The 12,743-nt window shown below is 40.5% G+C and overlaps 1 protein-coding gene across 1 annotated transcript in view; it reads right to left on the bottom strand.

The window, feature by feature from the left end:
• The window catches only part of UNC5C (unc-5 netrin receptor C), a 348,175-nt gene that overhangs the window by 96,847 nt on the left and 238,585 nt on the right, over positions 1 to 12,743 (bottom strand). Inside the window, exon 4 of the mRNA XM_087724118.1 lies at positions 6,408 to 6,511. Within this exon, the coding sequence (XP_087580244.1) occupies positions 6,408 to 6,511 (104 nt within the window). The remainder of the gene's footprint in view (positions 1 to 6,407; positions 6,512 to 12,743) is intronic.

A 12,743-nucleotide genomic window follows, 5' to 3' on the forward strand; every position in this document is an offset into this window, starting at 1 on the left:
CAAATAGGCTTCACAGCCAATTAGCTTGTGGTCATCAATCTTTTCTGCTTGACAAAGTGAATTAATATGTTTCAGTCTTCAAAGCACAATAGTTACTAACAGACCAACTTGTGGATGACAGCATATCAAAAGATGAACTGCAAAAAATTACTTTTTGAATGGCATCAAAATGTTAGCATTTACTGAATGCCTTTGATGCTATCAAAGGATTGACAAAATCTTAATATGCCAAGGAGGATGACATTCCAGAAGTTGAGATAGTGTGTGTGTGTTATTTCCTTAGTGATGTAAACCTTCACAGTATCATCCACCTCTTGTTGAAGTAACACAAAGCCTGCCCAGAGTCCATTGGAGTTAGGCAGCTAGTAAATTCAAATATATAAACACAATTTAGGAGATATTAGAGAAGATACCCTAAGTATTAACTTAGGGACTATAAAAAGTAATCATCCCTCCCCAAAGAATGAAATACTTTGGGGAATATTAAAAGAGGCAGAATATTATATTTTCCCAAAGGAGAAATGGAGAAAAATCTTAACAAAGGCAGAAAGCAGCCCCAACAGCCTCCAGCAGATGCCTGAAACATTTAGAGATGGATATCTTATACCCATTAAGAAATCCGGGCCAACCTATTCACAAATAAAACACCTTCAGGTCCAGATGATGGGATTAAGAATTTTCACACACATAAACCTGAAATTCTAATAACAGGACAGGACCTTTAGGACATAATAGGATTAACCCACCACCATTAGAATAGCAAAAGACACAAGGCCACTACAATGCACAACCCCCTGCAGCATTTCAGAACCCTATAAAAATCCATGTACTCATCAAACCAATTGTCAGCTGTCCCAGAACTACATGCTGTTGTTTGTTCTGCTCATTAATAAACAGAGTCCTTCTTTCTAATCAGTCTCCATTTTATTTCCAGTGCCTTTCTCCCGCTTGGAATCGGACTGGATTTTTCTTCCAACAGGACAAAAAAAGAGAGAAAAGTCTAACTTCCTCACCAGGAATGTATCCCGAAACTTCATCATTTAACCCTAGATATGAAATCCAAAAACCAGCCTTAAACTGCTAAGCAATTATGGAAACAGTGTATAATAATTAGCCACAGCATCTTTAATAGCATTTTAAACATTTCTAGAATGGATAGATGTCCAGACTCCGACAGCGAGGGGCCCTATGAATCGGCCCTGGAGGACCCTGGACAGGATTCCGACTCTGAGCAGGGTGCAGAAAGACTGGTTGGCCACCAGATGGTGCCTGAGCCTTGGATCAGTGAGGAGAAGACAAGAGAGAGTGATCCAGAAACCAACAGTGGGTTGTTCCGGGATGCACGCCGTCAAAGGGCTACTCGGCGTCAAGAACAACAACGTAATTACAGGAGGTAATTACACTCAGCTGATGGTCATTAAGCTCCTCTCCAGACTATAAAAGAGACTGCTTGTGCCACACACTTCTTGCAGAAGTCAACGCTTGGACTAAAGAGAAACGAACTTGGCAGGCTGGATTGCTGCCAGAGTTAGTCTGAATTGCTGCCAAGGTTTGTCAGACTTGCTGCCAAGGTCCTTATCTGTTTGTTTATTTGGCTTTCAACCACTGAGAGTCTGGTCTTGTTATTAAAGGACATTCCATTTTACGCTTGTCTTGGCTTTCGTTACTGGACAGAGGAGGGGGTCAGAACAGGTATATATGTTGAAATATTATTTACATAAAGAGATGAGGCAAAGCAATTGTCATTTAATAAATTCTCATGCACATGATATAATTATGCAGTCTCTATATATAGAAACAAAATATTACTTGGAGTAAGTAATCATATTACTCTAAATCAGGCATTTCCAATTTTTTGGCTTGCCTGGCCGTCCACCGAGTAAAGAGGAATTATCATGGTGCTGAATATAAAATATATAAAATAACTATGGCTAAAAATCACATAATAATGTTAAAAGCTTATATTATTATGAGGCACTAGCTGTTCAGGGTCGCATGCAGCCCATGAGCCCTGAGTTAGATATGAATGATCTAAATAATTATCTTGTTTAGCTCATCTGTAGCTTACCATATTTATGGCTGAGTGTGTTGTCTGACTTTTTGTAAACTATTGTTAAAGTAAACCATGGTTCAATTCAAGAGGATCCCAGTCACTATATAAAAGTTAGATAATTGTTATAAGCTTAGATTTAAGAAAGTATGAAATAAACTTACAGGTATTTCCAAATATTTTATGTATAGCTGTGTTAGTTTTTCCACATACATATTGTCGCCCGGTATGATAAAAACAAACAAGATTCTTTCTAATTAGAAATTAAAATGATTCATGTTATAATGAAATGTGTTTAGGTCTATTGAAAAAAAGCACAGCCAGAAATATCAACAACGAAATGTATGTTTAAATAAAAATATCCTTTTTTGTCTATGTATGCACTCTTAGACTGTTTGATTTAAGAGAGCAGCATTTACCAAGAAGATTTAAAAAAAACTGACTATAAAGTCTTTTTTTTTTTTTTTTTGGTGGCCTTATAGAATATTTTGAGGGACATTTTGAGAACTCAGTGGCTAAGACACTGAGCTTGTCAATCAGAAAGGTTGGCAGTTCGGTGGTTCGGATCCTAGTGCTGCGTAATGGAGTGAGCTCCTATTACTTGTCCCAGCTTCTGCCAACCTAGCAGTTTGAAAGCATGTAAAAATGCAAGCAGAAAAGTAGGAACCACCTTTGGTGGGAAGGTAACAGTGTTCCGTGTGCCTTCAGTGTTTAGTCATGCTGGCCACATGACCATGGAGACGTCTTCGGACAGTTCTGGCTCTTCGACTTTGAAACAGAGATGAGCACCCCTCCCCTAAAGTCAGCAACTACTAACACATAGTATGTGCGAGGGGAACTTTTACCTTTACTTATAGAATATTTTAAACCATTTGTTTTTAATTACCTTATTTTCCCTGTCAAAAAACTAGTGTTTTGTAACTGGTTGAATATGACATAAAAACAACCCTGAAAACTTCTCATTCTATTAATTGTGTTTCTTCTCCCTTTGCCTGGCACACAATCATTTCTGCTTTGGGGACAAAACTATTAAAACATTGGGAGGGACGATTCGTGTCTTGTGCATAATTTAGAACCCAGTCAATCTGCCAGTCATGAATAATCTCAGCTTCTAGCAAAGGTAATGAATTCCCTAAATACCATCATGCAATTGCGATATGACGCGCCCCGTTATAAATATTCTTGTCACTATGCAACAGCTGGTTGTTAGGCAATTCAGAAGCAAGGAAACTGATAAGTTCTTCTTGAGAACAGTAGTTGATTAATTCTAGCGTTATCACACCACTAGCTTCCAACCTATCTCCGCATTAAATTATTAATCTCATTGCACCAGTCTATAAAATAAAAATGGGAAAGGAGTAAAATACATTAACCATGTAATTATATTTATCTGCTGCTGTTTTAATAAATCAGGATATGCTTTGAGATATGCTTTATACAGACTGGCTCAGCTATTTTATAGAATCCCACAGAAATTGGTAGAAAAGAGAATGACAAGCATCTTGTTACCAAAATGATGGTAATATATTTGGATTTCCTTATCTGGAAGGCCCTTTGCACGGGGTAGACTGAGAAAATATGAGGTGTGACTAAGAATAAACAATATTTTATTACTAAGTTGTAAAAATGTCTTCGATCATTTGGAAAATACATTATGATGGAGAAATCTTCTTGCTTTCTCACTTGTTTATATATTAAGTTTATATCCTGTCTTTCCTTCAGGTGCTCAAAAGTGTGTTTATAGCGCACCCTCCTGCTATTTCCCTTCACAATGATCCTGTGAGGTATGTTGTGCTAAGGGAGGGAGGGAGAGAGAAAGAGAGAGGGGGGAGGAGAGAGAGCGGGGGACAGGGAGGCAGAGACTGGCCTTAAGTCCTCAATGAAGCTTTCATGGATGAGAATATATTTTATTTTATATTTACTGTTCTGATCTAGAGCAGTTGTTGAGACTCTAGAAAGAGTGCAGAAAAGAGTAACGATTATATCAGATCTGGAGACTAAACTCTACAATGAATATGCTTAGTATGCTTACTACAATGAAGAGTAGGACTAGGGAGTGACATGATAGCAGTTTTTCAATATGTGAGGGGCTGCACAGAGAATAGAGAGATCAACCTATTCTCCAAAGCACCTGAAGGCAGGACAAAAAATAATGGACAGAAACTTTTCAAGGAGACCCAATGTAGAACTAAGGTGAAATTTCCTGTCAATTAGAACAATTAATCAGTGGAATAACTTGCCTTCAGAAGTTGTGGGTGCTCCATCACTGGAGGATTTTGAGAAGAGACTGGACAGCCATTTGTACGCAATGTCATAGGGTCGTGATGACGAACCTATTGCACATGTGCTACAGATGGCACGCGGAGCCATTTGTTAGGGCACGCGAGGTGTTGCCCTGTCAGCTGGCCAGTGCACATGTGCGCGCTGGCCAACTTACTTCGGCCTTATTTTGAAGCAATTTTTTGCCCTCCAGAAGTTTCTTTGAAGCCTCCAGAGCGCAAAAATTGGTCCTACAGGCAAACAAGAAGTTCAGGAACAGACTTCCAGTTTGCTTGTAGGGCTGATTTTCGCCCTCCGGAGCCTTCAGGAGCCTTCTCTGAAGGCTCTGGAGGGCAAAAAACGGCCCTGTGAGCAAACCGGAAATCGCATTATGGGTGTGGCATGCATGTGCACTCCCCCAGCTTTTGGCATATGAGCCAAAAAAGGGTGTGTAGTTTTTAACTATACACCTTCCTTTGTGCTGCTATTGTAATAACAGCATGTTTGAATATATGCAAATGCAATCCACCTGTAGTCATTCACTTCCACTGCTTCTGAACTCAACTCAGTATTGTTATAATTATAATCCTCCTATTTTCCAAGTCACTGCTACACCCAAAACAGACCACATAATGTAGGAGAACATGCATTCATTTTATACAATTGAGCAACATCTGTTTCAATCACAGAGGCAATCTAGGTTCAAGTACATCTTTAGTTTGTTAAGGGATAAAATGATGGGGGATCCCTCTTTTGATCTCTCTCTCTCTCTTAGAGAAAAAATTGATATGTAATAAAAATAATTGGTCACAATTCCACAGAATATTAGGTGTCATATTCCAAGATGACTTCCTCACTTTGGGAAGAATTTCAGAAAATCCAATGGACGCCTCAATAAAAGCCAAGTGTGTTAGTAGTCTTATATCTCCATCCCTGCTACATTTCTTGTAACTCTAATGGTATATTGCTAATACCACTTTACAAAATGTGTAACTTTTCCTATATAGCCAAAATGAGAAATGTGAAATATCTCTTATACTTATATCATAAATTGGCTTCATTGTTACTATAATTTGGCATATCCAGAAGAACTTTTCTCTTTATCTGGAATTAGGTTAGCTGATGGATATATCCATTATGTAATATGGAAATAAATACACTTGTAGTTTAATATGTAAATATTTTTTTTTACATATTTTAGGTTTTCTAAATCTTGCCTTGAAGCAAATATTTTAAATGTCATTTTGTGCAGCATCTCTGCAAATAGTGTTAAAGCTTTTACCATGAACTGTATTATAAAGCCTTTATTTATTCAATATAAAACAAGTATTACATATGTCTATTCAACTAGTAGACGAAGTGGAAGTCTTTAAGTCCAATTTAAAAGAAAGTCCACAAGCATTTTTAAAAGCAGCACGACCTCCAAGTTTGGAGGGTAGGTTTTTCTTAACAGATGGGCTCCCTAGTCAGAACATTTATAGTTTTTTTCCCTTTACTCAGTAGGTTGCTTCCTCAAGATAGATATCAAGATACTTATTTCATGTGTTTTTAATTGCTGTTAAGTAAAACAGACATGGAACATTAAAAGATGGATTATAGGTTTCCTTTGTTCCAAATCCTTATCAGACCACAGCAGGTGCATACTTATCGTGATGCAATTTAAATGAGTCACCATATGTATAATCATAGCTGTAAAAGTAAATGCAACATTAAAATTATTTTAATAATATATATGAAAGCTGGTTATTTCAGTATTCAAATGTTGGCATGGCCTGATGGGGGAAGAAAGAGTTATATTCATACGTTCTACATGGTGCCTGTCTTAAGAGACTGATGTTAGCTGTGTTCTTGTTTCATCAGAGGAAGCGTAAGAGTGGAAGGAAGCAACCCATTGTAGCTCTGCCTAGTGGGGCATTCTAATTGACTCTGAAGTCATTAATCAGCTTCCAATCAATCTATTCTACCAACAGCAGGCAGTTAGATGTCCATTACCTTCCATTTATCATGCCATCACCTAATTCACTGCACCATTAGCCACAGATTAGGTCTCAGGATAAGAGCGTCAGCTCCCCACCCTCCAAAGACTCCTGTCACTCACCTCAGCCACTGGAATTCCTTCAGGTGGGCGACACTGAAGTAGGACTTCTTGCTCCAAAGATACTTCCTTTCCTAATGGTTCCTGTTCAAAAGTTTTCCGTAAATCTAAGATGGGAGGAAAAACATATTTAAATATACTATTTGTTAAAGACAGAGATTTTTTTTCTCAAAATTGTATCTCCAGGACTAATACATGGATTGCAGTTCTTTAAGTTTTGTGAGGCTGCTTCTAAGGTATACAAATATTGTATACAAAAGTAGAAGATAAGAAAGAAAGAAAGAAAGAAAGAAGAAAGAAAGAAAGAAAGAAAGAAAGAAAGAAAGAAAGAAAGAAAGAAAGAAAAAGAGAGGGGGGGAAGGAAGGAAGGAAAAAGAAGGAAGGAAGGAAGAGGAAGGAAAGAAGGAAGGAAGGAAGGAAGGAAGGAAGGAAGGAAGGAAGGAAGGAAGGAAGGAAGGATTTGTTGCAAAACTAAATGTAATGGAATTGTGGTTCAGTAGATTGAATTGGCATAGAGCAGAATGTGATTGATAAACCCTTTCCTAATTAGAATACCAGTAAAGCACCAAGCATTAAGGTGATGTGATGGCGATGTACCAAGAAAATGTATAAGTAGCATTTTTAATGAAAGATCCCCATTATACTCTGCTATGACTATCTTATTAATAATGGAGAGTGGGATCTGTTTTGCTCCTACTGCTCTGCACTTAGCTTTATAGGAATGAATTCCAGTTATTACTTGTACCAAATGAAGTAAGAGATGGGGAGGGGAGATATAAGGACCAAGGCAGTTTGAGGATAAATTACTCTTTGACTTTTAAAAAAAACAGGAGGTGTTTATATCTGCTTATCTTATAATATCTGTCTTTTGTTCACTTGAAAATGTGACAATTGAGACTGGATTTCTATATACAGATGAACACGGAGCATGTGAGGCCCTTTCAATCAGGTATTTATTGCTTGCTTTTCCAACTTGTTTTGAAAAGTTAATTGAAAATAATTTCTTAGCCAGTCATTTGTTGAAATGGCACACTGCCATTTTGCTTTGTGTGCATGAATCCAGAAGGCACTGAACAAAGTTGATGGGTGTAATTACTATTAACAAAGAGATGACACAAGGTCTCTTAAAAATTGGATTACTTCTGTCAAGGAAGTTCAACCCATTGAAACTGAACGATGTTTTAGGTTATCCTATAAAACATTTTTTATAGAAACATAAATATCAAATTCAGTTGTAAACAAGTGTAACCTAAATGACTGTCTACATTCTATAAAACCACTTATTCTCCTTATTATTCCTTCACTTCTCCTTAGGGATGGGCATCCGTTATTTTATTTAATAAAGCAATACCTAGGATCAACTAGCAATATATTTGTCAGGCCTGCAATTATATTCCTTTTAGAATTTTGGCCTGCCACACTTTCTCGTATTTCATTATGCTGTTTCATTAGTATAGTTGATGGGAGGGGGGGAATAGAAAAGAGTAGGATTGTGGAATGTATTGTTGTCATTCTTTTCTAGAAGACCAAGGTCATCTTTTGTCTCCGCACCTTGGCACCTGATGAGAAGCAGCTGGGTGCAGATACCAGCGTGGAAGAAGACGATTGGACCATGTGATGGATTTGTGGGTGTGGGGACAAGATCATGAACTTTTAACTGGGTGGGATTCTGATGTAATTTCCAGAATTGGGATTTCACATATGTGCTAAGATGTCTGATTTATTAAATTGGAACTTTAAGGATCGTTTTGCCTTGGACTCTGATTTAATTCTACATGATACTTGGAACGCTGACAATATTACTAGTTGAGATGGTTCATTTATTTCCATGCTTCCCAAACATGGTCAATAACTTTTTATATATACATTATGATATACTGTATTGATTTACAAGTTTGGACGATTCGGAGTAACAATAAAAAATGCACCACTTTGTGGTCAGTTGTCAATAGGATTCAATGGTATGTGGACAATATTCAAAGTTAAGTCAAGCTGTGCTGTTGGTTAGAAATAGCCCAACCATCACAAAGAATAAAGCAATTGCCTTGGATTGGAAATGACAACATAGACAGAATCCCATTTTATGTCCCTGACAATCACCTCCATTTTTAATATTTCCTTTTTTTGATCAGTACTTAGCTAGTAGCAATTTTACTTTCTCCAGTTATTTTCCTTCATGATATCATTGACAGCATTTTTTTGTATGTTTGAGCCAAAAGATACCAGTACAAATGCACCTGCAGGACAAATACCTATAGTTATAGTGTTGTTCTGATACAACTTGGTGCACTGCGGCATTCGTTGCTACAACCAGCCAGCAGTGCCAATGGAGAAATGAACCACCAGCAAGAAATTGGAGGGCAGAGCAATTAGCCTGCTGCTTTAAAGTGTGTAGTTGGAACTGTTCTGTATTAGCTTAATCTGCTGTTGAATTTATGTTCTGCTGCCAGCCATCTTGGGTGAAAGGGCTGGATAGAAACTAATCAAGGAGAGAACCAACCTAGAACTAAAGAGAAATTTCCTGGCCATGCAATTAATCAGTGGAACGGCTTGTCATCAGAACTTGTGTGTGCCAAGCTAGAAAAGAAAGTAAGGAGAAGATTCAGAACCCAGACAATCCACTATTAAATGAAAAAGGGGGGAAGAGGGGGGAAAACAGAAAAGAAAATATTAAATATATAAGTATATATTCAAGAGCGAGATATAAAGGGGAAAAAACATAGTTAGGATAGATTAGCGAAGGTAAGGGAGTAAGAAATTATACTAAATTATATTTGGGTTTGCGGAAATACCATCCCAAGAAAACATAAACTGAGATTTGAAAGAGACACCTATAACAACAGAACAAGAAAGGGAGAGAGGAGGAGAGAATGAGAGGAGGAGGGGGGAAAGAAGAAAGAGGTAAGAAGAGAAGGGTGGAAGGGAGAGAAAGAGAAGGAGAGAAGGTAGGAAGGGGAAGAGGATGAGTAGGAGTAGAGGAGAGGTAAGGGAAGAAAGAAGGGGAAGGAGACGAGGAAAGAAGAAAGTAGAGAAGGGAGGGACAAAAGAAAGGGAAAATAAGGTGGTGTTACAACAGGAGGAAAGGATGGTAAACAAAGCAACCCAAACTGTATATTATAACCTATTAAATGGAATAACAAATTTATAAGAATGACAAATGTAAAGAAGAATAACAATTATGTGCATACTTAAAATGGTATGTAAGAGAATAAAAGATATATTATATCTTATATAAAAGGTGGCGCAGTGGTTAAAATGCAGCACTGCAGGCTACTGCTAGATCAGCAGGTCAGCGGTTCAAATCTCACCGGCTCAGGGTTGACTCAGCCTTCCATCCTTCCGAGGTGGGTAAAATGAGGACCCAGATTGTTGGGGGCAATATGCTGACTCTCTGTAAACCGCTTAGAGAGGCCTGAAAGGCCTATGAAGCGGTATATAAGTCTACTGCTATTGCTATTGCTATTGCTATTTTTTGGAAAAAAAAGAACTTGTGGGTGCTGCGTCACTACATTTTAAAGAAGAGACTGGACAGATGTTTGCCTGAAATGGTGTAGTGTTTCCTGCTTGAGCAGGGAGTTGGACTAGAAGACCTCCAAGGTCCCTCGAAATCTGTTATTCTGGACTGAGAACTCCTGAGTTTAACTACACAATCACTGACTTAGTTTATGACACAGTTATTTAAGAAATAAACTGATGAGAGATAATCTCCCTTCCTTTATATGAATTTGTGTCGCAGGTAGAAAGGTAGAATATACATGAAATAAAAGGTACTTTTTACTCAGGCACAAAATATGCTAAAAACCCTTCACCGCTTCACACAGCTTGCATTTCTCTCTCCCTCTATAAAGATTATTAGGGCACTGTGCCATTTTAAACTTAGGATGACAAAGAGAAAAATACAGTAATAATTGCAGTAGCATACATAGATAAAGTGATAAAGAATGTCAAGATAATAAACTAAGAACATTTATATTTACTGCAGTGAAAGAAAAAGGAGTATACTTGGAATAGATAAAAATCTAAGCTAGTTCCTGGAGTCTGGTTTTGGCTCTCTAAAGCATTAATTCAAACTTGAAGTTAATGTACAAGTTTTTAATCTTCTCCGTTCCTAACACACTATCTTTATGAAAGAATCGTTCAAGAAACAGCTTTATTAACTTGTAACAGTGATAATTTGTTGTTACAGCTTCCATGCAACCTAAACCCTGTTTTGCCTGCTGAAAAAAGTGACACAGGCAGCCACAGAAAACATTTCTTTTTCTCTCACACACACTCTGGAAGGAGTTTCTTTTCTTTTGGTTTATTTCCATCAACACGGAATGATGTGATGAAACACTTTAAATGACACCATTACTCTCCACCAGATCAGTGATCTACAAACTAAAAGGACTTCTAATATCGACTGGCATAATAAGCTGTAATGTCCTTAAAGTAGCCTTTGGAGATTATCCAGTGAATAATATCCTTTTTAAAGAAAGGGCGTAATTATGTACTTACAAGGCAGCTTGTTAGCTGCTTCCTTTTGTCTACTTAGAATAGTAGTCTACTATTCCACTACAGTAACAGGCACTGATTACCTGTGAAATTGGCTTATTGGTGGCAATTCCATTAGTAAACCAATCATGTGTGTGTGTATACACACACTAGCTGGATACTCATGCTCTGCTACCAAACTATGTGATTGGGCTTCATAAATCGACACTTACAGGTTGAAAATTAATGAGTGGTTAAGATCGGCCTCTCCTCTCCCCTTCTCTCCCTCAGGCTTGCTTGCTCCACAGAAGCCTCTCCTCTCCCCTTCTCTCCCTCAGGCTGAGCCCCAATGATCCTTTCCTCTCCCCTCCTCTCCCTCAGGCTGAGCCCCAATGATCCTTTCCTCTCCCCTTCTCTCCCTCAGGCTTGCTCCACAGAAGCCTCTCCTCTCCCCTTCTCTCCCTCAGGCTGGCCCCCAATGATCCTCTCCTCTCCCCTTCTCTCCCTCAGGCTTGCTCCACAGAAGCCTCTCCTCTCCCCTTTTCTCCCTCAGGCTTGCTCCACAGAAGCCTCTCCTCTCCCCTCCTCTCCCTCAGGCTGGCCCCCAATGATCCTCTCCTCTCCCCTCCTCTTCCTCAGGCTTGCTCCACAGAAGCCTCTCCTCTCCCCTCCTCTCCCTCAGGCTGGCCCCAATGATCCTCTCCTCTTCCCTCCTCTTCCTCAGGCTTGCTCCACAGAAGCCTCTCCTCTCCCCTTCTCTCCCTCAGGCTTGCTCCACAGAAGCCTCTCCTCTCCCTCAGGCTGGTCCCCAATGATCCTTTCCTCTCCCCTTCTCTCCCTCAGGCTGAGCCCCAATGATCCTCTCCTCTCCCCTTCTCTCCCTCAGGCTGGCCCCCAATGATCCTCTCCCCTTCTCTCCCTCAGGCTTGCTCCACAGAAGCCTCTCCTCTCCCCTTTTCTCCCTCAGGCTTGCTCCACAGAAGCCTCTCCTCTCCCCTCCTCTCCCTCAGGCTGGCCCCCAATGATCCTCTCCACTCCTCTTCCTCAGGCTTGCTCCACAGAAGCCTCTCCTCTCCCCTCCTCTCCCTCAGGCTGGCCCCAATGATCCTCTCCTCTTCCCTCCTCTTCCTCAGGCTTGCTCCACAGAAGCCTCTCCTCTCCCCTTCTCTCCCTCAGGCTTGCTCCACAGAAGCCTCTCCTCTCCCCTTTTCTCCCTCAGGCTTGCTCCACAGAAGCCTCTCCTCTCCCCTCCTCTCCCTCAGGCTGGCCCCCAATGATCCTCTCCTCTCCCCTCCTCTTCCTCAGGCTTGCTCCACAGAAGCCTCTCCTCTCCCCTCCTCTCCCTCAGGCTGGCCCCAATGATCCTCTCCTCTTCCCTCCTCTTCCTCAGGCTTGCTCCACAGAAGCCTCTCCTCTCCCCTTCTCTCCCTCAGGCTTGCTCCACAGAAGCCTCTCCTCTCCCTCAGGCTGGTCCCCAATGATCCTTTCCTCTCCCCTTCTCTCCCTCAGGCTGAGCCCCAATGATCCTCTCCTCTCCCCTTCTCTCCCTCAGGCTGGCCCCCAATGATCCTCTCCCCTTCTCTCCCTCAGGCTTGCTCCACAGAAGCCTCTCCTCTCCCCTTTTCTCCCTCAGGCTTGCTCCACAGAAGCCTCTCCTCTCCCCTCCTCTCCCTCAGGCTGGCCCCCAATGATCCTCTCCACTCCTCTTCCTCAGGCTTGCTCCACAGAAGCCTCTCCTCTCCCCTCCTCTCCCTCAGGCTGGCCCCAATGATCCTCTCCTCTTCCCTCCTCTTCCTCAGGCTTGCTCCACAGAAGCCTCTCCTCTCCCCTTCTCTCCCTCAGGCTTGCTCCACAGAAGCCTCTCCT

The sequence above is a fragment of the Thamnophis sirtalis genome, unplaced genomic scaffold (genome assembly GCF_051295495.1).
Source record: "Thamnophis sirtalis isolate CommonGarterSnake01/CBP01778 unplaced genomic scaffold, rThaSir2_p1.2 scaffold_10, whole genome shotgun sequence".
NCBI lineage: Eukaryota > Metazoa > Chordata > Lepidosauria > Squamata > Natricidae > Thamnophis > Thamnophis sirtalis.